This window comes from Zosterops lateralis (assembly GCF_965231275.1).
Source record: "Zosterops lateralis genome assembly, chromosome: 17".
NCBI lineage: Eukaryota > Metazoa > Chordata > Aves > Passeriformes > Zosteropidae > Zosterops > Zosterops lateralis.
This window is the reverse complement of record NC_139777.1, coordinates 11,233,985-11,259,344: the sequence shown is the minus strand read 5'-3', so window position 1 is coordinate 11,259,344 and position 25,360 is coordinate 11,233,985. Positions and strand designations below refer to the sequence as shown.

General features: G+C 46.9%; 1 protein-coding gene across 9 annotated transcripts in view; it reads left to right on the top strand.

The window, feature by feature from the left end:
* GGT1 (gamma-glutamyltransferase 1) overlaps positions 1–23,347 on the top strand; it is a 30,157-nt gene extending 6,810 nt beyond the window's left edge. For 4 of the 9 annotated variants that reach the window (XM_083873928.1, XM_083873932.1, XM_083873930.1 and 1 more), the window contains 12 exons: positions 12,341–12,502; positions 13,156–13,283; positions 13,514–13,603; positions 14,579–14,771; positions 15,885–16,042; positions 16,909–17,058; positions 17,513–17,649; positions 18,497–18,684; positions 19,511–19,638; positions 19,896–20,008; positions 21,001–21,114; positions 22,530–23,347. In XM_083873928.1, the coding sequence (XP_083730054.1) occupies positions 12,345–12,502; positions 13,156–13,283; positions 13,514–13,603; positions 14,579–14,771; positions 15,885–16,042; positions 16,909–17,058; positions 17,513–17,649; positions 18,497–18,684; positions 19,511–19,638; positions 19,896–20,008; positions 21,001–21,114; positions 22,530–22,673 (1,701 nt within the window). In that variant the 5' untranslated portion in view covers positions 12,341–12,344 and the 3' untranslated portion in view covers positions 22,674–23,347. Of the gene's footprint in view, positions 1–763; positions 785–1,311; positions 1,475–7,760; positions 7,979–12,340; positions 12,503–13,155; positions 13,284–13,513; positions 13,604–14,578; positions 14,772–15,884; positions 16,043–16,908; positions 17,059–17,512; positions 17,650–18,496; positions 18,685–19,510; positions 19,639–19,895; positions 20,009–21,000; positions 21,115–22,529 lie in introns of those variants that run through there. The other 5 variants (XM_083873931.1, XM_083873924.1, XM_083873927.1 and 2 more) reach the window with 5 other exon arrangements.
* Positions 23,348–25,360: the final 2,013 nt, after the last annotated feature.

Below are 25,360 nucleotides of genomic sequence, written 5' to 3'. Positions count from 1 at the left end.
AAAAGGGCTTCTCAGTTGTGTATCTGCTTTCAAGTCCCTTGATACTATTGGACTAGACCTATTCCTCAGGGTAAGAGAGACTCAGACTGTGATGTGCACAGGAATAATCCTTCCAGTGCACAGGAACAGCTCCTTTACTTGAGATGGCACAGTGTTGTGTAGACAGGGGATATCTCTGGCTAAAAAAATAACCTGTGAAGTGGTAAAGGTTCTGTTGTTCTCCAGTTCACTAGTCATTGCTCATGCAGCCCTTCTTGGAAGAGTCATTCCCCCATCTCCTTTCCCCACCCAAACTGGAGAAGTACCCATGGAGGTTCCTGTCAGTGTGAGGTTTTGGTTCTCAGAGCTGGTGGGTTTTGTTTGGCTGCTGTTGCATGATCCTGTGGATCTTGGTGCAGCTCCTGGTGGAGGACTGTAACTGTGAATTCCTCTTTGTGAAAGCCTGGACTGGCTCCTGCCTTTTCCAATTGCCTCATCTGAGAGCACACAGAAACCTTTTGTTAGACCTGGATTCTCCCTTTATACAGCAATCACAGAGCTACCCAACTGATTGTTTATAACCTTTGAATTAGGCAAACCTTGTCCTAATGCCTGATGTGGCTTTTCATGGTCAAACAAGCCCTTCAGCGAGAGATCAACAAAACTGAAATGAAGGAAGTCAAGAATTAATTCTGTTCCCTTTGGACAGCAGTGGTACATCCTTGAGAGATTTCCTCTCCATTCACAGGGTTCAAGATTTCCTCTGATGGAGAAGGGCAGGATGTGCCTCTCAAGAGCTTCCCAGGTCAGTGTCCAAGACACCACCATTTATGGGATGCACATTTCTCCTCTATAGAGGTCTCAGCCCCTATGGCCATGGAGCTGGGCAGTGCTCCAGCACCAGCCAACCTGGAAGAGGGCAGGAATGGGGTTTTCTCTGTCAGGATGGGTATGGGGTCACCAGTGCTCTAACACAGAGAGTGTCCTCCCTGTCAGGACTTATGCCAGGGGAAACCAGCGACTTGGCAGAGAATTGTTTGATGCACGAAGAAAAGAAACAACTCTGCCAGTACAGATTCACTCCTGGGACTACCTCACATCAAAGTATTGTCTCCATCCAACTCTGATCTTTGCTTGCTCCCCACCCTCTCCGCTGTTCCCTTTACCGTGAGAAAGTTCGGCACGGAAAGTGCTGGACCACTCTGTTCTCATCTTGCCCTGTGAGCCAGCAATTCTTCAGGGACAGGGAGGGGGAAGGGTGGCATGCCTTTACTGCTCAAAGATAGGGCTTCATTACATCACCCTCCCCTTCTGACCACTCCCATATATGAAGCCTTGCTGCCACTCAGCTCTGTGTGACCCGTCTTGTTTTTGGAGTCCCTGCTTCTGGGAACTCTTGAGGAATAAGGGGCAAGGGAACCAGGCAGAAGCCCCTTCTTTTGGTGTCACTGGCTGAAGGTGAACTGCATCCAGGGAGAACAGAGCTTTTGAAGTAGTGAGTAAACAGCATGATTTTATCTTATCATCTCCATATTTTGGTTGGATTGGGGTGTGAAATAGTGGAGTTGTTTCTTTCCCTTTATTGCGTACCTTTCCAGGTCATTAATCCTATTTTATTAAAGGGTAGCTTTGTTTTACAAGCCTTCAGGCTCAGATGTGAAGAGCAAGTGTTTCTCTCTTGCAAAGATTGACAGGACTTGATCTACCGTGTTGCCTTTGGATTGCCTCAGTTAGCAAAGGCAGCAGGGTCTCTGTCCAGGCAGCCTGAACAGCTGCTGAGCCACCCTTTGAGGGAGCTGCTGTGGCTTGGCAGGGTCAGCAGCACATGGACTGATGGCTTCAAGAAGGATTGGGGTTTCTGACAGCCTGAGATCAGGGCAAGGAGCTGGAAGGCTAGTGAGCTGGGATCTCAATCCCATCACTGGGGAAAACATTTAATCTCTGCATGGCCCATCCAACCCTTTGAAGGTACTATCTACCACCCAAGCTGATGTTGGTCTCTGCTTCTTTTTGGATTGTAAAGGTCTATGGAAATGTTGGTGCAGGGGCATTGGCCTGAGCGTCAGTTTGACCCTGGTTTTGCAGGTAGTATAAGTGACAGGGATTGCTGATAAGAGAAGTGCTGTTTTGACAAGCTGACACAGGAAAGGCTCCCAAAATGACCAGAGAGTGGTCACTCAGAGCTACACAAACATGGGAAGGCAGATTTCATGGGGTCCTAAAGATGATAAATTCTTATTTCAGTCAGTGTCCCTCTGGCAGTTGTTGCTCTTCAGAGGAATCAAGAAGTAGGCTGAAATCCACAGATCTTGGGTACCTCTTCTTTCCATGTCATTTTGTGCTTCCAATTGGTAACCTGAAAAATGTAAGCCCTGTTGGTGTGGGAGGTCAAGCACTGGCAGGTTTCTTACCTGGTACCTGGGGGAAAGGCCAGGAGGCAGGTGCAGAACCAGAAAAGCTGCAGGGTCAATGGGATGATGATGAGGGTGTGATCCAGAAACAGGGTAGAAGGGCAATGCTGTGAGAGAGAGCAGAGTTCCTGCACTCAGTAGAGCACAGGTCAGGGGATCATTCATGTATGTGGAAACTGGCCTGTGAAGGACAAAGAAATATTCTGAAATAAACTAAGCACTCTAAATTTAATTCTTTGAAAAAAAAATCTGTTGCAAAGAAGTACCAAGGGCAACTGTATTTGTATGAAAATGAGCAAATTCCACCCAGGAAAATGAATATTTAGACACATGAAGAACAAGAACAGCACCTGGGAGACTCTCTGCTCATTACCAAAACTAAAAGAATGGTGTTTAGAAAACAAAGACCTTCTCCTGCTCTTGGCTGGATCCCCTCTAACATGTCAGTGGTGGTCTCTCCAGGTCCAGGGCTTTTCCTCTCAAGGTCCCAGTCCTGGGGTGCGTTTCCTTATCCAGATGTGCACACAGATCAGGAGAGGCAAAGCCATTCAAACCAGCTCTATGGCCATTAAAGTATTCACCTACCTGTAGAATCTTGGTTTAGCAAAAAACAGGTAAATTTAAGCAGATAGATACAATATATTTTTTTCAGTTGGAAACAGCTCTTTTCTAACTTCAGCTGAAGTCTGTGAAACCTCTTCAGTGCATGCAGTCTTGAGTTCATTTATTATAACTGGAATCCAGGGATTTTGGTGGCCTCACCCACCCATCCAGATGCTCTACAGTCTATAAAATACACAGTTGTCTGCTATGGTAGGTGTAACATTACATAAAAATTACATAAACTCTTCTGCAGAGCACCAAGAAAGTTCAAACTTCATCTGTGATCTGAGAGCTTTAATGTGCACATGCAGGACAGGTCCAAGTGCAGCAGTCAGGAAAGACTGGGGAAAACCTCTAGCCTTGAAGGGAGAGGGCATAGTTCATTTTCTGCCCTTCAGTTTCTCCTTTTCCTGTTCTTTCACCTTTTCTCTCCTCCTATCTTCATTCATTTATTTTGTCTCCCTTCATTCCCGCTTTCTCTGTTTTTCCCTTCACCAGTTTAGGTTTTCTTCTTTCCCTGTGTCATTCCCTCTTTTTTCCCCTGTCTCCAGCAGCCCTGTCCCCTTTTATTCAGGGATGGTGAAGTTGAGGGGAAGCTGTGTGGGACTGTGTTGCTGAGCTCATTTCTGGCTGCTGGGGGAAAGGCAGCTCTGTCAGCTGCAAGAACACAGTCCCTTTGGTGGCCTGGCAGAAAGGCTTTGCAAAGATTGAAGGGCTTTTTAAAGCTGGTAGATAAATGGTACAGATTGATGTAGGTTTTGGAATCTTGCAGACCTTGACATAAAGTTAATGAGTAAGATTGAGTTGAGATACCAGATAGATAAAATTGAGGAAAAATGATAAAAGAAGGCAGAACTTGGACAAAGGACAGCCACCCTTTTCTGGAAGGGAGAAGAGAAGGGTTTCTTCTGCAACAGCAACCAACAACCTCCAAGCACTGAAGAGACTCAGCAGTTCACACAGCACTGTCCCAGCAATGCTGCTGCAGTTGCCTCTGGGGTTAGAAGGATATAACCAGGACTGGTTAACCAGTGTGGCTGGCAAGAAAGGATTAATAAACCTCCCTGTTGACCAGTTATCTTCCACTTGCTTACTTTTGTCCCAGGGATAAGTGTGCACCTGTGGGTGATTATGGGAAAACAGATCCATAACATGAAAGCCTGTGGGTTTAGTGGGTGGCTCCCTTTCAGCAGGTGAGTTACAGTGAAAGCAGCTCTCATAGGAGGGGAAGGAGGTGCTTTGGTTGTGGAAAAACGGCTGCTTGTTTATTTTCAGCTCTGTAAGGCAACTTTTATGTCCCTGCTCTTAGTCAACTCGACCTCTTGCACACTGGGCGTCTTAAGGTACCTTTTCTCTCAGAGTCTCCTCTAGTGGCTTTTCCAGGGCTTTTTCTGCAGTGATCACTTTTTTGAATCATCATTTCTTAGATCATATTTAGCCTAAATTGGAATTGTCTGGTAGCCATACAGCTGGTACTTAGCTTCCACTGGTTGCTCTCATCATGGAAGGGTAGAGCAAGAGGTCCAAAAGGGAACTATTATTTAGTAAGAAGAAGCCTCATGTGCTTATTAACAGCTCTGTGTTGGTGGGCACTCAAGATGCTGTTTTTGAAGCTGATGTTCAGTTAGTAATGGATTGCAACTCTGCTCTGTTAGAGGGGAAAGGCTTCCTCATGGGAAAAATAACTAACCTGCAACAAGAGGTAAACATAAGGTACAACACCTAGTAACAGCATCTCTTCCAATAATGCACTGGGATGTTAAAACATTGGGAAATGGAGGCCTTGGGTTGCTTGTTCTACCATAAAAAGTAGGAGTCTGAACAGTAGATGTGGTCTGTGAGTCATTGCTGGGGTTGCTTCATGAAATTCCTACGGAAAAAACCAACAAGGGTATGGGGAAGAAACAAAAAGAAAAACTCCCCAGAAGTGCCTTGGGTTGCCTGATGCTTTTCAGTATCTGCAAGTTCCATGATGAGCTATGAAGGCATTGCTTCACATGCTGAAAGATGCACTCCTGTGTTGCTCAAGTTTCGATGTAATTGTGCATGCTAATTTTGGGAGAATGTTAAAGGTGACCATACCATGAACATCACAGATGGAAGGAGCTGGCAAGTCCTTCAGGAATTTTTTTCCTTTATTTGTAAAGGGTTGAGAAGAGCAAGTCAGCAATGCACCTGCATTAAAGATGGCATTACTGCTTGAGGTGTGGCTTTTCAGCCTGAAACATGTAAGGCTGAGTTACAACAGGGCTCTCTATTACATTAGTGGCTAGACAGAGATATTTGATAGTTGCCAAATATTATGTGCAGCTGAAATAAGGTAGCTGTGCATAGCACAACCTGTACACAGCAGAGTGTTCACTCTTTGGAACTGCAGGCACTGACTTCAGGTTTCATAACTTTCCCTGACCCTATCTTCAACTCTACTTGTGCATAAGTGAAAGAGTAACCTGCTGAGGAGCATCCAGCTTGTTCCAGCTCTGTGCTGGTAAGAACCTGGCACTGCATTGTCCTTGAAGAAGGACAGAATTTGCTTCGTTTCGTTGGCTCACTGATCTAAATAAACCCTGCCTTCCAGCAGCGGGGGTGAAATACCACAGTGGGATAAATATGATTCAGAACTGGGCTTTCTTACAGCCTTTCCATGTCACCTTGCACCCCCTGAGACAAATGTGGCAGGGAGACTCTCTTCTGACCTAGACTCACTTCAGGGACATAGCAACTTTAGAACTATGAAATCATTAAGAATAAAACCTGGTGCCATCACACCTACAGTGTCAGCAAATTAAGAAAAGGGTTCTGCTCAGTAGACTGCATCTTAAATTGCCCTGTTAATATTAAAGGTGTGACAGACGGAAAGTGGAGGTTGATTTATTTGGGGCAGAGACCCACGCTGTCTGCTGTTTCAGAGCATAGTTGTGTGCTCCTGTCACAATCTTTTCTGTGGCGCATCATGAGTCTCACATCAATAAATTAGACACAGTGAACAGAGTATTTTCTGTGCCAGTATCTACTTTCCAGACAGTTTCCATTTTTTGCTCAAGACCTCTTGGACAATAGCAATATAACTGAAGGGGCCTGTGCTCTTCATAAAATGTCTTGAAAGGGGTATTTGAAAGTCATCTTTGAAAGATGGGCACAGGCTGTACTCCTTCCAAATATCTCAGGGCTGAAATGCTCATGTCTTATAGTACTGATTTTTCCAAATGTAAATGTTAAACAGAACTCCATTTTGTGGCTATTATAGAAAAGAAGACATATTTTTAGACAGAGAAAATATCACCCTAAAGGTTTTAATCTTGGAACTAGGCCAAACGTTGTTAATGAGTCAGTGTAGCACAGCTACTGCCCTTCTGCAGCAAGTGGAGATGTGATGTATCAAAGGTTGGAGTGAGGCAGAGGGCCTGGGCTGGTTTGGGGTTGAGGCATTAACCTCTTGACTCATCCCAGAAGTCCAGAGAGAGCATCTAATGGTGCTGACTGGCATCCAGGCAGACTTTGCTTCACCCTGTGTTTGCAGAGTGCCTTCTGGCTAAAAGTCAGGCTTGAGACATGTGGGCTTGGATCCTCACTGTGCCCAAGTTTCAGGCAAGCTGTGATTTGCTTCTGTTACATTCTGGGTGGGTGTTCAGCATTTCTGGATGGGCGTTGAGCTCGTGTTCAAAGGAGGGTCTGGGATGGACATGGACAGAAACAGTGGCCTGAGCTTTAGCAGCTGAGTTCAGTAGAGTCCGAGGACAGTTTTACAGCTCCTTCCCTTAGTCTGAGTTCTGCTGGGTTTTGTGCTACACTTCAACAGCAGGTGAGCTGCAACCTTGGAGCTGCAACTGTGCTTCCAGACTTGGCACAGGGAGACATGGAGGATTGTTGGTTAAAATCCTCAGTGAGGTTTCATGATGGAGAGCAGGTTTCTTCATCCCTGCCCTCCTGCCTGCCATCCTGCCTGCCAGAGGGTGCTGCTGTGGGAGCAGGCCAGGCAGAGCAGGCATGACACCTTCTCATTGCAGCTGGAGGATTAATGTGATGTGAACCTCGTGCCAGTTTGAGGTGGTGTGGCTGTGATGGCTGAGGGGGAGGTGTGTGAGCTGATCAGTGCCCTGGCAGTGCCAGCTGCTGCCCACACTTGGCTGACAGGTTCTTCCCACCGAGTGTAATCACAGCTGAGTCTGGCAGTGTCTGGGTTTAAGCTGAAGGGACAGACACAAAATCCAGTCTCTCTGTGAGCACAAGGGTTTGGGCAGGAGTGGTGTGAGGGTACCTGGCCATGTGGAGACACTTTGTATTTACAATTACAGAATTATTTAGCTTGGAAAAGACCTTTAAGATCATTGAGTCCAACGATTAACCCAGCACTGCCAAATCACCACTAAACCATGTCCCCCGGAGCCATATGTACATGTTTTTTAAATCCCTCCAGGGGTGGTTACTCCACAACTTCCTGGGGCAGCTAGACCACCATTTCAGTGAAGAAATTTTTCCTAACATCCAATCTAAACCTTCCCTGGTGCAACTTGAGTCCATTGTATTTGCTCAGTTGCTTAATCAGAAGTTCAGAGCTAGCAATGAGGTGAGGAAAAGTATTTGTACCATGTAGTAATCAAATCCAGGAACACAGAATGATTCTGCTGTTGATAAACAATCTGTGATTCTGCTGTTGATAAACAATCTTTGGATCCTAAAATATGCATTTTAAGAGGTGTGGGTTCTTGACTCTTCACCTAGTCAATGATTATTTCTGCATTCCTCTGGTACTGTGAATTCAAACATAATGAGTTTCAATGGGTTCATCTCTGTGAGCAGAGCAGTACAAATAACAAATAAGAGTTTTGGAGAGGTTTTAAGGGAAGATAAGTGGTTACTGCTACTGCTACAAGGATGTTTTGCTCCTAGAAAAGTGTTCACTTCCTGGGAAAGGACATTCAGAGGAGGTCAGTACACACAGGTCAGTGCAAAAGGACAGGACCAACTGCAAATACTCTTGAGAGGTAAGGAGGAGACAGGAATTACCTCCATTTAGCCATTCCACTCAACATGAAAGTGCTGTGTGGGATTTCTTATTCAACAGAATGTGTGAAAATGGGATTTTTTTAGTAAGCCGAGGAAAGCTTGCCAAAAGAAAATGATAGGACCTGACTAACCAGTCTGAATGAGTTCAGGTCTAATAAACAACTTCTAGTTTAATGGCAAAAGAGCACCTGAAAACATCTTTTGTAACAGTTGGGAGAACTGAGCTATTTTGATGAAGTATTTTGACTTTAAATTGGGAGTTACTGTAACAATAATGTTTTTAATGGGTTTATAAAACTTTAATGACTTGAGTTTTTGAGATTGAGTTTGCCAGTTGTGGATTTCTGGGAGGTCCTCAACTAGGAAACACTTTGAAAACCATGTGAAATGAGGAATTCTGTATTTATTCCACCTTTCTGTCTTTTTTTTCCCCCACTTCATAGTTTATGCTGAAGTGTCTCAAAATTAAAAATGTTGGATTTGATGCTAAAATTTCTTCAGGGAGACATGAGGGATTTTTGTGGAAGAAGTTGCTTCAAGAGGAAATTATTGTCTCTTTCTCAGTGAGTTTGATCTACACTGGGCAGAATTCTTCATGCCATTAGACTCCAGAAAAGCCTGTGACTGTGGAGGAGTCACAAACTGTGATGACAAGAGCTCTCCTCGAGCAGCCCCTTCATTCACAGACCTAGTGCTCAGTTCTTTTTAGTGTTGATTATATCAGCATTGAGCAGGAGGCACTGATCCCCACTGGGGTCTTTCTCCTGCAAACTGATGTGTATCCAATGTGTCTGCAATGCTGGGATTATCCAAGAGGGGGGTGCTGGCTGCTGGACAGGAACCAGCACGGAGGCACCATCTGTGAGGAAGGCTTTGAACTCAGTTGAATGGAGTTGTGTTTCTCCAGGGACTGCTTTGTCCTCCTGCTTCAGGTGCCTAGGTCTGAATTTGGAAGCCTCTTTGGGCTTCTTCATGGCTTGGCTGAACCAATGCCTTTGTTCCCTTATCAGTGGTGGAGCTGAAGACTGTGTAAGACTTCAATTAAAATATCTGGTGATGGATCTTCATAGTTTATCACGAGGCATGGCCTGTGTCCTGTGACAGGAGTCCAGATATCCAAGATATCCTTGCATTTCTTCTGCTGTCTGGGGAAAGCAAGGGTGGATATCTCAAAGCTAATGGCCCAGTAGTGGCTACTGGGCTGTGAGTGGGAGCACAGGGAACTCTCAGGAGCAGGTGCTGAGGTATGAAGCTGTAGCTGGGTTTGAAGCAGAAACCTGTTGTGTTAAAGTTTGTGGTTAAAGTTTTAGGTGTTTTCAGTGGATGCTTCATTTACTATTTCATTTGGGAGCAAAGCAGTGCCTGGTCATGCCTGGAGTCCTTTGTCATCCTCTGGTATCCCACTGTCCTCTCCCCACTGCTTTCTGGCCAGTACATCTCCTTTTCCTCTCCCAACTCTGCTGGCACTTTCCCTGACCATTGCACATTCCTCATCTCTACAGAATGCCCCAGCCCTCTTGGCAGAGATGTCAGACCCTGCACCTCCTGCCTGACACTAACCAGTGAGCCCCTGTTGCACTGGGGTACTTTTAATTCAAACCCAGTATCATGTTTAAATAAGGTTGTGCATGTTGTGACACGTCTGAGTACAGCTCAATGGGGCTGCTTGTACAAGCATAACTCTGCTACTTGCTGGTCCTCCCCCTCTCCTAATGCAAATGAGGGCAATCAGGCTACTTTTTAAATTCCATGGCTAAGACTGGCTGGTGGACCTTTGTAACAGTGAGAAATAATTGTATTGCTTTTAATTGCTTTATAGCCCTTCTCTCCTGGAGATCTTTTCCTGCTGCCAAAGCACTCTGTGACTGAAGCCAGGCTTCCAAGCAGCTGGATTTGGCAGAGATGTGGAGGTTAAAGCCAGCCTCAGTGGAGAGTAGCTGGGGAGCCTGCTCAGCTGGTGGCTTGCAGCTGCTGCTCAGTAATAAATGATTCCCAATAATAAATCATAATGGGGACTCAACTCAGAGCCAAGGTTCAAACCATTGGTCCAAAAACTCAGCTGTTTCTGCAGTGTGCCTGCCCAGGGCACAAGGATTATGGAGAAGTGGGTTAGCAGTGGATATCTGCAGGCTCCTGATCCTTCCCCTAATTTCTGTACATCAAACCAAATGCACATTTGGCTCTGCTGTGCCACATTTGGGAAGGCAGTGAGGGCTGTGCTCCTTTTTAGGGTCAAGCTTGGTTTGGGATAAGGAGCTTATGGGAGCTGAGCTGGCAGCAAAGGTGGAGAGGATTATCCTCAGTTGGGTTTGCTCTCTGCTCATTGATGGAGAAGAGAAAGCTGCAGGTCTCGAGCTCTTACATCTGCTGCTTCCTGGGCGGGAGCAGTGTGACAGATTGCACAAATACACCTTCATTAAGAGCATTCACTTGAGTTGCAGAGGCACAGGGTGGTGTCACAGGACAGCACAGGGTCAGAATCTCTGCCTCTGTGTGTTGTTGCCCAGTGTTGCATGTCTTATCCTCATGCCTGGCAGGACAGGAGTTGTGCCTGAGTCATATGAAGTCGGTTGGAGGCCTCAGCAGGCAACAGGACACAGCATGGAGCTCTTCTGGGTCTACGGGATGCTCACAGGTGTAATCCCATTCCAGCAAGGAGATGAGAGCAGAGTCAGTACCTGAAAGTTCCCCTTCTCTCCTGCTGTCAGAGTAACTCACCTGAGGAGGCAGTGAACCTCTGCAGGGGCCCAGCAGTGAGAGCATCAGCTGTGGAGAAGAGCTGCAGAGCCCCAGCCAGGAGCCCACGGGTTAACTCAGCACTACAGAGCTTGAGTGAGCCCAGGCTTGAAGGACAGCCCAGCACAGAGCAGCCTTCAAACCAAACAAAGTACCTTCTGCCGAGCTGGGGCACAGATAAAAGATCCCATGGCATTTCTTGTGAAGCCTGGAGGAGACTGCCAGTGCTGAAGGCTGAAATCTCTCTGCCAACAAACAAAACTGTCTTTAAACTCTGAGGCTGTGTGTGAGCTATTGTTGGGGACATAATGGCTTCTCTGTTTCCCTGCACAGTCACTGCTCTGCAAACACACCACTGGTCTCTTCTAAAAGTGGTTGAGTGTAAATTAAGTCCTAGAACCTGGAAAGAGGTTTCATCCATTTACTTTTACTACCCTCGAGTGACATTTGTTTACAGAGCAGCACATACAGTAGAGTTACAGCTGCTTTACCTGGATGGAGATGGGCTCTTTAGTGCTCAGACTGAGACTCACAGATACAGGGCTTGGACAGGAAATGTGTGTCTCCTGGTTTATCAGGGGGTGAGGCTGGGGGGGCCCTGCATGCCATTCACTCCCCTCTGAGAAAAGTTTTGGTCTGGCTGGCCTGGCCTGTTTCCTCTAGTTAGCTCAGTGCTGGCACACTCACTGCTGCCTAATCCTGAGTGTGTGGCTGCTGCAGGGCACTGAGTGCTGCTCTGGCTCTTGGGGTTCACTCTGCCTTGGGCTGCTGGGCATCCACAGTGGGGTTGGTGCATCTCTTCTTCACCACAATTCCATGGACTGGCTTTTCTCTGAGGATGGCAGATGCTTTGGTAAGGTAAAGGACATCTTGGCTATTGTGCTGAAGTTGTGGTAAAAACCCAGAGCTGCAGTACAAAGGGGGAAGGTGGTCTCTGAAGGCAATATTATTAATTTAGGTCTATTTTTCTGGAATGGTCTTGTAATGGAAAAGAAAATGGGTCAAAGAGTAGCTGTTCAAGCTGTATTTGCTGAACTGCCTGTCCCATCTCCACTCATCCCTGTGTACCTGGAGGGCTCCTTGGCATTCTGAGCTCACTCTCAGGTGAGCTGTAGCCCTGTGCAGCCCGAGAGCAGCTGAGTGCAGGACTGGGACACGTGGGGACCTGAGCACTGGCCATGGCCCTCTGGAAGTGCCCAGATCATTGGGAAGGTGCTCTGGCCAAGGGCCCAGGCAGGAATGGGTGCTGTGCTCACACTGGGTTGGTAGCTTTATCCAAGGTTACTTCCTAATGACCTAGATATGTTTTGCACTGTCCTTGGCAACCTTCCAGTCAGAGACTCCTCCACAGACATGGCATTTAAAAGCAGATTATGTGAAGTTAAATTTCTATAAATTTTTAAATTTTTTTTTGTCCTGAAGATGATGTCAGCCATGAGTAACAGCAATTGTGTTTTGCTCCTTGGATCTCCCTTCTCACCTACACATCTGGATGTTTTTCAGTGTGTGATGTTTCCTGCCTACTGTATGGGTGATAGCTGCAGGTTTGAGGATATGAAAGGAGGTGGCGGCAGCAGGGCTGACAGTGCTGTCTCTTTCCACAGGAAGATGAAGGCACGCTTTTTGGTGGTGACGCTGGTGGCCGTGGTCCTGCTGGGGCTGGTGCTGTTCCTGGGGCTGTTCTTCGGGCTGCGCTCAGGGGACACACACACCTACAGGAGGGCGGCCGTGGCCACCGACGCGGGGCCCTGCTCCATCGTTGGAAGGTACCGCTCACTGCCCCGCCTCTCTTAGCTCTGGCATCTCTTGCATCAGACACAACTGTCACTTCCCCGATGCTCAGGTGCAATCCTTGCAGTTGCCCAGCATGGATAATCAATGCCTAATCTCCCTGTAGAAAGAGGAGATCTTAAAAACACCAGGCTTTTACTGGGCTTGATCAGCTTTACTGCAGCTGCTCACAGACAACATAGCAGGCAAAGATTCTTTGGATCCATGAGCAATGAGAACAAGAGTTTTCTTTCTAGCTCCTTAAAAAAAAAAAACCATTTATTGAGACATCCTCCAGTTCTAGTCTCAAGTGCTGTAGATTTAAGGCTCCTCAGGAAACTGTCATTTCTTATGACAGTGCAATGTATGTGTGTGGAATGTCTGTCCCCACATGAACTCTGTCACCTCTTGCAGTTTTCAAGCTGGTTTGGATGTGTCTCTGATGAGGGCTGATCTGGTCTGCACACTGACCATTAAGGGGTCTATTCTCTCTGGTGACAGAAGCTCAGAACTTCTTGTCCCCGAGGAACACATAGACTGGGTGGGGGCAAGTGTGCCTTAGAGAATCTGCCATAGCTGCTCTGACATGATGCACTGCTCACAGGGAGCTGAGACACTGTGACATATCACCTTCCCTTCTGCTGCACAGGGACATCCTCAAGCAGGGAGGATCAGCGGTGGATGCGGCGATTGCAGCCCTGCTGTGCGTAGGACTCATGAATGCTCACAGCATGGGCATTGGAGGGGGCCTCTTCTTTACCATCTACAGCAGCACAGGTAAGGGACAGGGCTACACACAGCTGGAACAGTTGGAGAACTTTTATCTAAGGCAGGTGATTTATCCTACGTGGGAGAAGGTAAATAACTGATGCTCACAGCCTCTGGGGGAATGTCCTCAAAATAATTGCCAAGAAACTGGCTCATGCTGAGCACAGTCCTTCAGCAGAGACCAGGCCTGTGTGCTGAGTCAGGAGCTAAACATCATCTTCCTTGCTCTGTCATTAAAGGAAAAGTGGAAATCATTAATGCAAGAGAGGTGGCTCCAAAAAGTGCATCGGAGGGCATGTTTGGGAACGACACACAGCTCTCTCTGAAAGGTATGGCAAAGGCTGCTTCACTGCTTTGGGGGGACCACGCAGCTCCAGCATTCACTGCTACCAGCACATCTACATTAGGAACATTTCTTATGGTTATGTTCTTGCCTACCTACAGGATTTCTCACCTAGAAATATCCTGGAAATATCCTCTTACACAATTTGCAGACTCTGGTCTGACAAAGAAGCTAAAAACAATGCCCTTTAAATTAGTCAGGGTCCCCATCACTTTCTGCTTTTCACTTCATGAAAAAGCAGGTGGATGCAAAGCACTGAGTATGACCTGTTCCACATGTGCCATCTGTCCTTCCCACCTCTTTGAATCAATCTTTGTGTGGATCACCTTGGGTTTGTCAATTCAGGTGTCCTCCCTAAATCACTTGTTGTGGTGGCTTCAGCTAATGGCTTGGGATCTCCAGAGAAGTTTCCTTTCAAGAAAGTATTTTCTACTAAGAAATAGAAAGAAATACTAACTAGTTCTCTTCATGCTCACTTTTCTGAGCAAGAAGGAACAGCACCTCAGAGCAGGTTTGAGCACTGTGTTGAACTTTTGGGAGATGCAAGTGAAAACGGGATTAAAGCAAACTGCTGCATCACTGTGCCCTGTGGAATCAATCTGTTCCAATTGTAGTTATAATGCTGAAACAAAGTTTTTTGCTTTAGTATGCCACAGTCTGCGTCCTCTTACCGTGATAGCTTCTGTGTTCTGAGCAGCTTTGCTCTGGTACAGAGCCTGCTGAGGGGAAATGACCCTGAAAGTGGAGTTACCAGCAAGAGGACAGAGGGGTTTCAGCAGTTCAGAATACATAGGCACAAATGTCAGAACAAATGATTCTGTTAATTCTCACAATCAGAGCTGGTCACAATAAACACAAGCCCTGCCTAAAACCAGGGCTGAAAGAGATGCCCATCTCCTGCTCTATCAACCTCTTTCTTTCCTTGCTGTGGAAGACTTAACACATTCCTTTTCTGCTCCAGGAGGACTGTCGATTGCTGTTCCAGGAGAAATCCGTGGCTATGAGCTGGCTCACAAACGTCATGGCAAACTGCCATGGAAAGACCTGTTTTTGCCCAGTATCAAGCTGGCAAGAGAAGGATTCCCTATTGGGAAAGGCCTTGCTGCAGCCATCAAATCAAAAGAGGAGGCAATAGAAGGCAATCCCTTGCTGTGGTAGGTAGAGCAGTTGCTGTTCTATGCAGAGAAATTGGGGGTGGCTGCATCCAATCTGCAAAGTTCCTGTGTTTGTGTACTGCAGTGTCTGTGAGGAGTGTGCATCCCCTGCAGCACTCACTGTGCCTGCTAGTGTCACTGCAGATGCCTAAAGGTGCTAGATCATGGGGAATGTTCAGTCCTGACTTTTAAAAGGGGGAGAAATTCTACTCCTGAAGTCCATTTGTCTGAGCAAAGGTGGAATTAGAATATGTGCTGGGGTCAGTCTGCCCAATGGCAATGTATTTTCTGAATCCCCAGCTTTTCCTCATGCTGTAAGTGCAGCAAGCTCATCTCACCTGCATTTGGAGCAATTGCAGAGCCTCCCTAAACATCTCATCTGCTGTCAGGCAGTGGGAATTTTGATCATCTCTTACTCTGCAATCAGCCTTCCTCAAGCAGTGCCTCTGACCATCCACTTCTGGCAGACTTTGAGCATGGAGGGTTTTAAATACTCCTCCACTTCTTACAGTCAAACTCTTAGTGTTTATCTCCCTGTTGGAGATCATGCTTAATTCTCTCTTTTCCCTAAAATCTTTGCCAGCTGCAGGTCTGTTTCCTATCCAATTGGTAATGTACACTCTGGCCTATCTCCTGTCCTTCCATCTGGCAGGTCCACAGCAGCGCAATCATGATCCATCATGAGGGAGCTAGAGAGAAAACAATCTACCTTACAGTGATCTAACAAACAGGGACTGAAACACTTCTGGATTTACTGGAAGCTTAATAGACTGTGCTTTGAACTGAACTGCTGAGTTCAAGGATTGTGGTCCCTCTTGTGCATCTTGAGGCACTTGTTGGCCCCTCAGGTGGGCAGGGAGGGTGGTGCTGTGGTGAAAATCCCTGCTCCAGTCTCCATTGAGCAAACTGTGTGGAATTGCAGGTCAGAAAACACTGTTCAATTTCATGTCCCAATGCTAAGATATGAGGACCCCTGAGCCATGGCTCAGGCAGTTTCTCTTCTCTCCAAGAAGCATCTAGCATGAACACTCGTGCTGGTTCAGCTGCCACAGATGCACACAGTTTTGAACTCGTGTCTCAGACCTGACCTTCTCAATCTCCTTTCTCTGCTAGTGAAGTGTTCTGCAAAGGAGGGAAAATTCTGCAAGAGGGTGAAACCGTCAAGATGCCCAAACTGGCCACCACCTACCAGACTATAGCCACAGAAGGAGCAGATGCCTTTTACACAGGAAGCCTGGCAAAGCAGATCATTGCTGACATCCAAAACGCAGGTGAGAACCAGGACATCTGTCCCAAGCAGCAGGAGTGACCACACTGCTCAGAGCCCAGGGAGGAGCCAGTGACCTACAGAAGCCTTGGGAGAGGTCAACTCTGAAATGCTGCCTCTGACATCTGTGGCAACAGGACACCCAAAAGAAACACTTTAACAGATGTGTTTGAAACTCAGAAATAGAGAGTATTTACTGTGCATTTCTGTACCACAGAGCCTCCCAAGTCTGTACAGTTCTGACTGTAGCTGAGTAGATACAGGCTGTTCACAGAGCCTGAATCCAACGAGTTTGTACCTAAAACGTTACATACACGGTGGTCCTGTGAACTCTGAGCTGTTTGATCTCTCGGTACCACTAGATGGTGGCAGTATCCTATCCTCATCAGCCAGCACTGGCTAGCTTGGTGAACTGCCTGTGAGTAATTTACTGGCTTTATTTGTGGTGGATAATTACTTACTGTCTTCCTTCTTCAGATAAGAAAGGTGATGGAGCACTCAAATTATTTGACCTGTGGGGTGCCACAAAGCATCTTCACCCAAAACTGCATCTTCCTCCTGTAAACAGGATTCTTAAGGACATTTTGTAGCCTGACACTGCTGGTGTCCTTTGTAAAAAAAAAGGTGCATCGCCAGAGCTTTGGTGGCTGTAAATCAGCCCATCTTCATGCTTAGATTATCTGAGCCTCAGATGGATCTATCAAGGAGTAAATCTCATGGACACACATCTTTGCTTTCTTCACCTTGTTACTTTTTGGATTTGTCCATGTTCCCTCCAATCCTTGCTGTGATTCATGGTGATGGATTATGACCTCCTCTTCCCACCAGAGCTCACATAAACCCACATCTCTAGTTTCCTTCTCTTTCCAGGGGGAATTGTCACATTGGAAGACCTGCGGGACTACAATGCCACAGTGATTGAGGACCCCATAGAGATCAAACTCGGGGAGTTCACCCTCTACACACCCAGTGCCCCCCTAAGTGGCCCAGTTCTGGCCCTCATTTTCAACATACTGAAAGGTGAGAGTGCCACAGAGCACCTTTTTTTGGGGAGCAAGGCCTCCCTGATAGGCCTCCAGCAGGTGACAAATCTGAGAGCCCAGGAGAGATCAGAGATGCAGAAACATTCCTCTTCTGCTGTAAACTCAGGGATGTTGCCTTCCTACCTGAAAGACAGGTGCAAGAGGAAAAATATTTTCCTGATAGGGGAGCTTCCCAGATACTTGTATGGGTGGAACCTAACATGTACTTGAGGCTTCTTTGGAAAGCACCTCTGCAAGTACAAATTCTGCTGGTGACTCCCACAGGGCTCAAAACTACCAGAGCTCCTGAGCTCTCCATGTGGAGATCAGGACACTCCAGTGACTGCATCTCTGTAGAGACTGGGCTTCAGTGTTATAAATTTGACACAGGTGCGTTAGCAATCCACTGACCCCGTGCTTCGTGTTCACAGTTGTTTGTCCTCTGTTGCCAGGGTATAATTTCTCTGCTGCCAGCATCAAAACCATGGAGGAGAAAGGTCTCACCTACCACCGCATTGTGGAGGCCTTTCGCTTTGCCTACGCCAAGAGGACTTTGCTGGGAGACCCAAAATTTGTCAACATTACAGAGGTACCTGGCAAAAGCCTTTTCTTTCTGCAACAGCAAAGTTGACTAGAATATGGCTTAAAGTTTTTGGGTGACTCCACTTTGTCAGGGATGCTCTGTGCCACTTGCTGTTGACAGGCACTGAAACAGCTCTGAGTCAAAAAGTGATGTCCTATGTGGCTCATGGCTGAGCTGTGAGGGCTATAAATGGAGGCAACCTTCCTGCTGTAAGAAAAAAACAAACTCCTCCATTCACCAGGAGAGCTGGAGTACATTGAGATCTAACCCTGCCTGTTTTTATAGTCTTTGAAGCCTTATTCACTATATTCCCATCATCCTTGTGTCTCTCTAACCAGAGTCTTGCCTGTAGTAAAATGGAGCAACAGATGGGAAGGGCTGAGAATACTTGTCCCAACTTTGCACTTTGTGCTTTACTTCTGTGCCTGCAAAAGCAGCAGACTATGAGCCCAGCCCAGCCCAGCTTGATGAACACAAATTTTTAACTCACAGAGCTCTGATCTTACTTTATCCTTGTCCTTGTCCTTTCAATCCAACCTCATTCCTCTTGTCCCTCAAACAAGCGTAGCCCTGCTTGCCTCACAGCAGTGTGGAGGCAGCTTTCCATAGCACTGCAATAATGGATGCTGATCAACTTCTGCACAAAGGGGTGACTGTAACAGCTGCTCCTGTAACAGCTTAAAAGGATCTTTTGTTACCATGTCCATCTTCCAAGAAGGAAGGCCCCTGGGGGAAAGCTGTAGCCTCACTGCTGGGATTTGCCCCTCTTCTGTGGTCTGAAGTATTGGATATCAGCCTCATAACTAGGTGTCTCTTAAATCTGCTGAGTAACTGCACTGGATTTCTCTGACAGGCAATCAGAAACATGACATCCGAGTTCTTTGCGGATGGTCTGCGGAGGAAAATCACAGACAACACCTCCCATCCTGTTGACTACTACGAGCCCGTGTATTACACTGGAGACAATGCCGGTACATCCCACGTCTCCATTGTGGCTGACGATGGCAGTGCTGTGTCCGCCACCAGCACCATCAACCAATAGTATGAGCTCAGACATTCCTTCCCTGTAGGCCTTTGCCACCTTCCTAGTGCTGGTTCTGGGGTTGGTATCAAACACCACTGAGCTGTCACCTCTGGGGCGGGTTGGGGTCAGTAGTGCTGGTGATGGGCACTTCTGCTGAGCTTGCAGGTCAGTGCTCAACACTGAGGCCTTGTGCTTGTGTCAGAGGACAAGATGTGTCCTCTCTCATGTTGAATTCCACCACAACATTCACTGCATCTGGATCTTCTCATAAGCAGAGCTGTTGCTGCTGGTTCTGATTTCCCAGGCTTTTGGAAAGAAGTTTGAGCTAACACAGCTGGCCTGGAAGCGCAGCCTTTGGCTGTGAGTGCTGTCAGAAAGAGCTGTGTTCCCACATATGGCCTGGAGCCAGGGCATGAAGCTCATTCTTATCCATAGAAAATGTCTCCAGCTTTACACATCTAAGCAAACCCCCAGTCATTCCCAAATGTACCAGCCTTTGAGCTGTGCTGTCTCTGTATGGAGTGCAGTACTGCCTACCTGGAAGGGGCAGGAGCTATACTGAGGTGCTGTGCTTTTTTCCCCATGGAAAATGCTGGTGCATGCTGGTTTTCTTCTCAGGGGAGCTGTAGGAAGGGCTCTGGGCTGCCTTTCCTCTGTGTGTAGCTGTGTACTCAAGGTAAACTGCTTCCTTCCCCCTAGGGGTGACAGAAAGTCCTTTACAATGGGAAGGAGTGGAGCATTACTCCAATCAAATCCCAGGTTTCATATTGCAGTAAATTCAGCTGAAGCTCTGCCTAGGTTTGCTGTGGTTCTGACCTGACTCTGACAACTTGTTTTCTCCAGCTTTGGCTCTGATGTACGATCCAGCGTGAGTGGAATCATATTTAATGATGAAATGGACGACTTCAGCTCACCTTACATAATCAATGGATTTGGGATCCCTCCTTCTCCAGCAAACTTCATAGCTCCAGGTAGCTGTAAACTACCTTCTTGACTCAGTCTTTTGGCAGCATTGTGCATGCTCATATTGCAGCATCTGTGCCGTGGGACACAGGTCTGGGACCTGCAGAGGACAGGGGCAGGAGATGAGTGCAGGGGATGGTGGGATCCCCAAGAACTGAACAGGACACATGAGCTGAGTCAGGGAGGTAGATACTGGGTTTGGACATGGAGCAAGAGCTGGAAAGTAGAAAGCTGAGCCTCTGTGTTGCATCTGTGTCCCCAACAGGTAAACAGCCAATGTCCTCTATGTGCCCCTCCATTTTGGTGGATAAAATGAAAAAGGTGAAGATGGTGGTCGGTGCTTCTGGAGGAACAAAAATAACTACAGCAACAGCACTGGTATGTGATGGTGTGGGCAAACGAGGGACAACACGAGGCAAAATAGGAGAGGCAGCATTTGGGGGGACTTCCATCTGCACCTGTGACAGGATCATGGCTGTGGCTCCCTGCTGGGGGCCAGGGGCTTGAAAAGGAGGTTCCTACCTGACATTCTGAGGGCCAGGCCTCCAACACCAACTCCTGCCAGGGCTACAAAAGGTCTGCTATTAAATTGCCTCCTTTAGTGACTCCAGTGCCTCCTTTAGTGACGTTTTCCCTGGCAAGTTGTTCTAACCACATGCACAGGATTTGCTTTAACTACTGTTCTCTGGATCTCCATGAGCCTATTTATCTAGTTTAGAGTTGCTCCCATCTAACATTCCCAACTTTGGATGAAAATCACGCAGAGAAACTAAATAAGAGCTCAGCTCAGGCACAGTGTCAGGCCTGACAGGCAGGGCCTCTGTGAGCTGCTGTGGCAGCCACTCAAACCACCCAAGAGTGACTGCAGCAGTGACTGTCCCCTGTGCCAGCAGCACCAGGCTGGATATGGCTTTTTGGATGCATTACAACCAATTTCCTAAGCCCTGAGGACTCTGAGAGTGTTCTCACTTCCCAGCTGCTCCAGCCTGCAGTTCAACCCTGCAGAGATGAGCCAGGCCTAAGGGAAATGGTTGTACAATAGCAGGAAGCTGTAGGTGTGTTTGTTGAGGTGACTGTTTTGTGCTTAGTCACAGCAGCATAAATCCAGACACCATAGCTTAGGGATTTTTTTTTTTTTCTGTGTTAATTTTAGTCACGCTTGGTTTCTTTGTGTGGGAATCCTCCTAAGTATATACAAGCTGCAATGCACCTGTGTTTTGTTTAGCCAAGAGAAGAACCACTGTAAACCAGAAATGGTGCCTTTTGTGTGCTCTGATGAACACCCTTGAGGCACCTCTGCCTGTGTGGCTCCAAGAGTCAGACTTCTTTGAAGACATGTAATTAACATTAAGGCTTTTTACTTCTCACAGACCATCATGAATTCCATCTGGTTTGGCTACGATGTGAAGAAAGCAGTGGAGGAGCCCAGAATTCACGATCAGCTGTTTCCCAATATCACGGAGCTTGAGCAGCAAATAGAGGAGGTTGGTCTCACTAGAGCCATACATGAACTTTATGGGCTGGGTTCCTAGTGCTGGGAAGGCAAGAACTGTGGAAAAATCATCAGGTTTGGCCAAATGTTCCTAGGTGAGGAGTGGTAAAGCTGGTACAGGTCTAGTGCTGGGTCACAATGAACTGTTCAAAGTGTACCTTCAGTCTCAGTCACACAGGTGAAGCCAGTGCATTGAAGAGTGACTTGTATCTGATACTGAGCATCGGCTTCCAGGGATGTTTGGCACAAAGGACTTGCAAAACACCAAACCATATCAGGGCCCAAACCACCCAGCGGTGTAAATCCAGTCAGTCTCAGGGAACTTGTCCTGTTGTCTAACCTCATGATGAATCTGGAAGGCCTGGCCCAGAGCTAGCAAGGGGGGATGCCCAGAGGGATCTGGGAACAGGCTTGAAAATACATTCACAGTAGAGATGTCAGCACAGTACTGTCAGTCAGAGAGCTGATGGCAAGGTCTGCCTTGCTGTCCAGACCACTCACCTGAGCTGGCAGCTTCATTCACACTGAGGAACTGCATGTCCCAGAGAGCTGAGACAGGCACAGGTTTTGTACATACCTCGTGCCTCTGTATCTGCCTCTTTGTATATATCTCATATCTCTGTGCCTCTATATTTGGGAAAACAGTCCTACATAACACAGGTTTCTTATCAAACCCTGTAGAATTTCCTCTGTTAATAACCTTCCTATGAAGGTAACAGCTGAGATATCTTCCAGCACTGGGGAGAATGCCCTGCTCTCTACAAGTCCTGGGTTTTCCACCACTGCCAAACAGGATCCATCAGTCTTGGCTGTTAGTGTGTGAATATCTGTGACCAAGAATAGTATTGGTAACCCACACTGAGCACCACAAATATCAAATCTTCTGAATTCCACTTCTTCAAAAGTAGGGTACCCCAGAAAGCAAAGGGAAGAGGAGCAACATGTAGATTTAGCCCTATCTGACACAGGCCCTGAGCACCTGGCTGGTTGTGGGGGATGCAGATGGCAGGCTGCAGCAGGTGCAGTTTCCCTCTGTGCTGTGTGTTACATTTGGTCACAGTTTTGGAGGCAGGCACATGACTGAACACCCTGAGATCATGTGACAACAGCCAGCATTCATTGATGAACACCCCCTTTTACAGGGATTCAAAATTGCCGTTTGAACACCTGGTTGGTCAGGGTCTCAGCACTGCCCAGCTCTCTGGCAGTGACGTGTCTGCCTTCAGGATTGACTGGGATTGGCTGGGGTCCCTGTTTGAGTTCAAATCCAACCCATCATTGTCTTACCTGGGGACTTGTTTACTTCTACTCTTTAACAAGCTAGGCTAGTCGAGTTGGGTTCGGTTATGGCCAAACCTATCTGTGCAGCTCCAGAGCAGCTGCAGCTGTCAGGGTTGTGCATTGCAGGGCATCGAGCAGCAGCTGAAGAAGAGGATGCACGACACGTCGCGGGTGAGCGGCGGCGCGGTGGTCCAGGCCATCCTCAGGACGGAGCGCGGATGGGCGGCGGCCTCCGACTCACGGAAAGGGGGCTTCCCTGCAGGCTACTGACCCGCCTCAGCGCCTTCTTTCAGTGACACAAAGGTGTGTTTGGGGGGAAGATCCTTTAGATCTGCAACTCAGGGACTTCTCACAGGAATGAGAACACATTTACCTGTGATTCTGTTGATGGAACTGGGACAGTTCTCTACAGCCATGACCGAAGTGCCTCATGCCACAGCCGTCTGCTAAGACAGGCATGTCCACCAGGACGTGCAGTACTTACTTGAAGAGTCTGTTCTGCCTTGAAGAGTTTGTTCCCTGCCTCCTCTCCATCCCATGAAGACAGATTGGGTGCCCAGTCTCTGCAGAAGGTCCAGCTCACTCAGGCTGCAGGAAGCGTTTCCCCTGCACGGTGTCAGCTACCAGGAATGTCCCTGTCACTGCTAGAGAAGATATTTGCTTCCTGTTGAGTAGGTGGGAGCTACAGGACCCTGGGACTGGGTTTTCTAAGTTACAAACTAATAGGTCTGTGCCATAGCAGGAAGCCCAGCTCTAGACTGGGATAAGCCAAACTCACCACTCTGTTAACAAAAGATGTTTCTGCATTTCACCCAGTTGATTTTTGGAGATGAGTGGGGAAATGGCTTCAAACTTTTTTATATTTCTGTTGAGAAGGTCTAAAGGGAAGATGCTACCTGTAAAACTCTGAGCACAACTAAAATAAATAAATATGGAGTCACACATTTTCCTTGCCTGCACAGTTGTTGCAAAAAGGGATGGTGAGAGTCTGTGTGAAATAAGCTTCTCTGAGATTTTTGTCTTTTCTTCACTGCTTTGATGAAGTCATGAGTAAACAATAATAGTTACATATCCAAAACAAGATTGTTTTTCTCTGCTTTGCTTTTTTTCACGTCATGCTGCAAGTGTGAAGTATCAGAGTTTGGGGAAGTAAAACTTCTACAAAAGGGTACATTGCAGCTTACCCTTGTTTAAAGGTAAGTTACTGTTAACCAGACTGTAAAGGACCTCTCAGAAATCCCTGTCTGATATGGAGCAGCTGAGAGTGTTTGTACCTGCATGAGGGGGTTTGGTGTTCACCTACCAGGATGGATCAATATATCACTTAGCCCAAGATCAAAACCAAATGATCCAGGATGTTGTCATGTTCTAGTGGTGTTTTTGAAATCCTTGATACACAAGTGGCAGTAAGTTAACTCATCTATTTGGCTGTTTGAAACTTCCTCTCAGTTTGTAAGAACCTGAAAATACAGAAGAGAAAATGAAAGACTGAAGTTTTAGGCATCATGCAACCTCTTTCCTGGAAGTGTCTGGAACTGAGGAGAGCCCAGTTTCACAGAATAAAGTGATAGCTAGATAATGTTTAAATCAGAGTCTTGACTTTGGCATACATATTTGCTTATGTCATTTGACCCAAATGAATGGCTTTTACCAAATGTTCCCTGAGTGTGCTCTGTCTCCTTTTCCTGAACTCTTACTGGTAGTGCTGCATTAGGTACATCAAAGGCAGTGATTGTAAATGACCTTTAGTCACTGCATTCCCTCTTGTTCCCTCAAGAGATCAGTTTGGGGCCAAGCCTGTGTCCTCTTATTGCTGAACTGAGACTTCTACATTTCCACTTCTTGTAATTCCACTACTGGTGTTCCTCAGTGCCAGGCTGCCTTTGGAATTCAGACTAGATGAGTTCTTTCTTGGCTAGGTATGACCTGGGAAATAAAATTACTGCACAGCAAAATAAGCTGATTGGAATCTTACAGTCACTACAGTTAGTCCAAAACTGGAAGGGAACTGTTTCTGGGAAAGGCCTGTTGGACAATCATGATTTCTGATAAAGGTCTGAGTGGCTGCTGCTGGGCTGCCTCTAACAGTTCATGGTACAGCATTTGTTTTTATGTTCCTGAATTTCTACTTGCTAGTCAGAAAATTCCCCTATTATTTATAACCTGCATTAAAAAGCTTCCCCTGTGGAAAGCTTAAAACACTCCTAGTTACAACTGTTCTTATATAAATGCCTTGAATTCTTGACTCTGCAGAAACTTGTTTGGTTGTTTTTTAGCAGTATCATTTCAGAGGAATGATTTGTTAACTGGGCTACAGCTTGCACTTACATTCTACATTTTTTTTAAAAGCTATGGATATTTCTGCAAGCTGTAATTATCTGCATCTCATTTGGACATATCTGTACACAGACCAGGCACTTCTGCCACCTGCTTGGATACCACATCCCACTACTCACCCAATGCTGGGGCTGTCTGTGCATCAACAGGCAAATGTCAGTCAGTGGTTCCTGCTGTAAAACCTCCAACTGTACCCTCCAGGCTGCTCAACTTAGGGGATGTTTCAGCTGCAGGGAAAAGTCTTCTGGCTAGGACAAGAGGGTACATTTAAGTTACATATTAAGATTATATTCTTACCTGTGACAGCAGTGAGGCCCTAACAGAGGTTACCCAGAAGAATCATGGCTGCCCCATGCCTGGAAATGGTCAAGGACAGGTTGGATGGCACTGGGTCCAGTGAGTGACATCCCTGCCCATGACAGTGGGTCAGAACAAGACGGTCTTTGAGATCTCTCCTCATTCCATGTCCCACTTTTTGAATGCAAGCACCTGGCTCTGCTCCTGGGTGCACACAGCGTGTTGGTGTGGGCTGCCTGCCCCAGTGCAGGGCACGGAGAACAGGACACATTCCATGACTGATTCCAGCTGATGTGAAAGGAAGCTGTATCATTAGAAGGCAC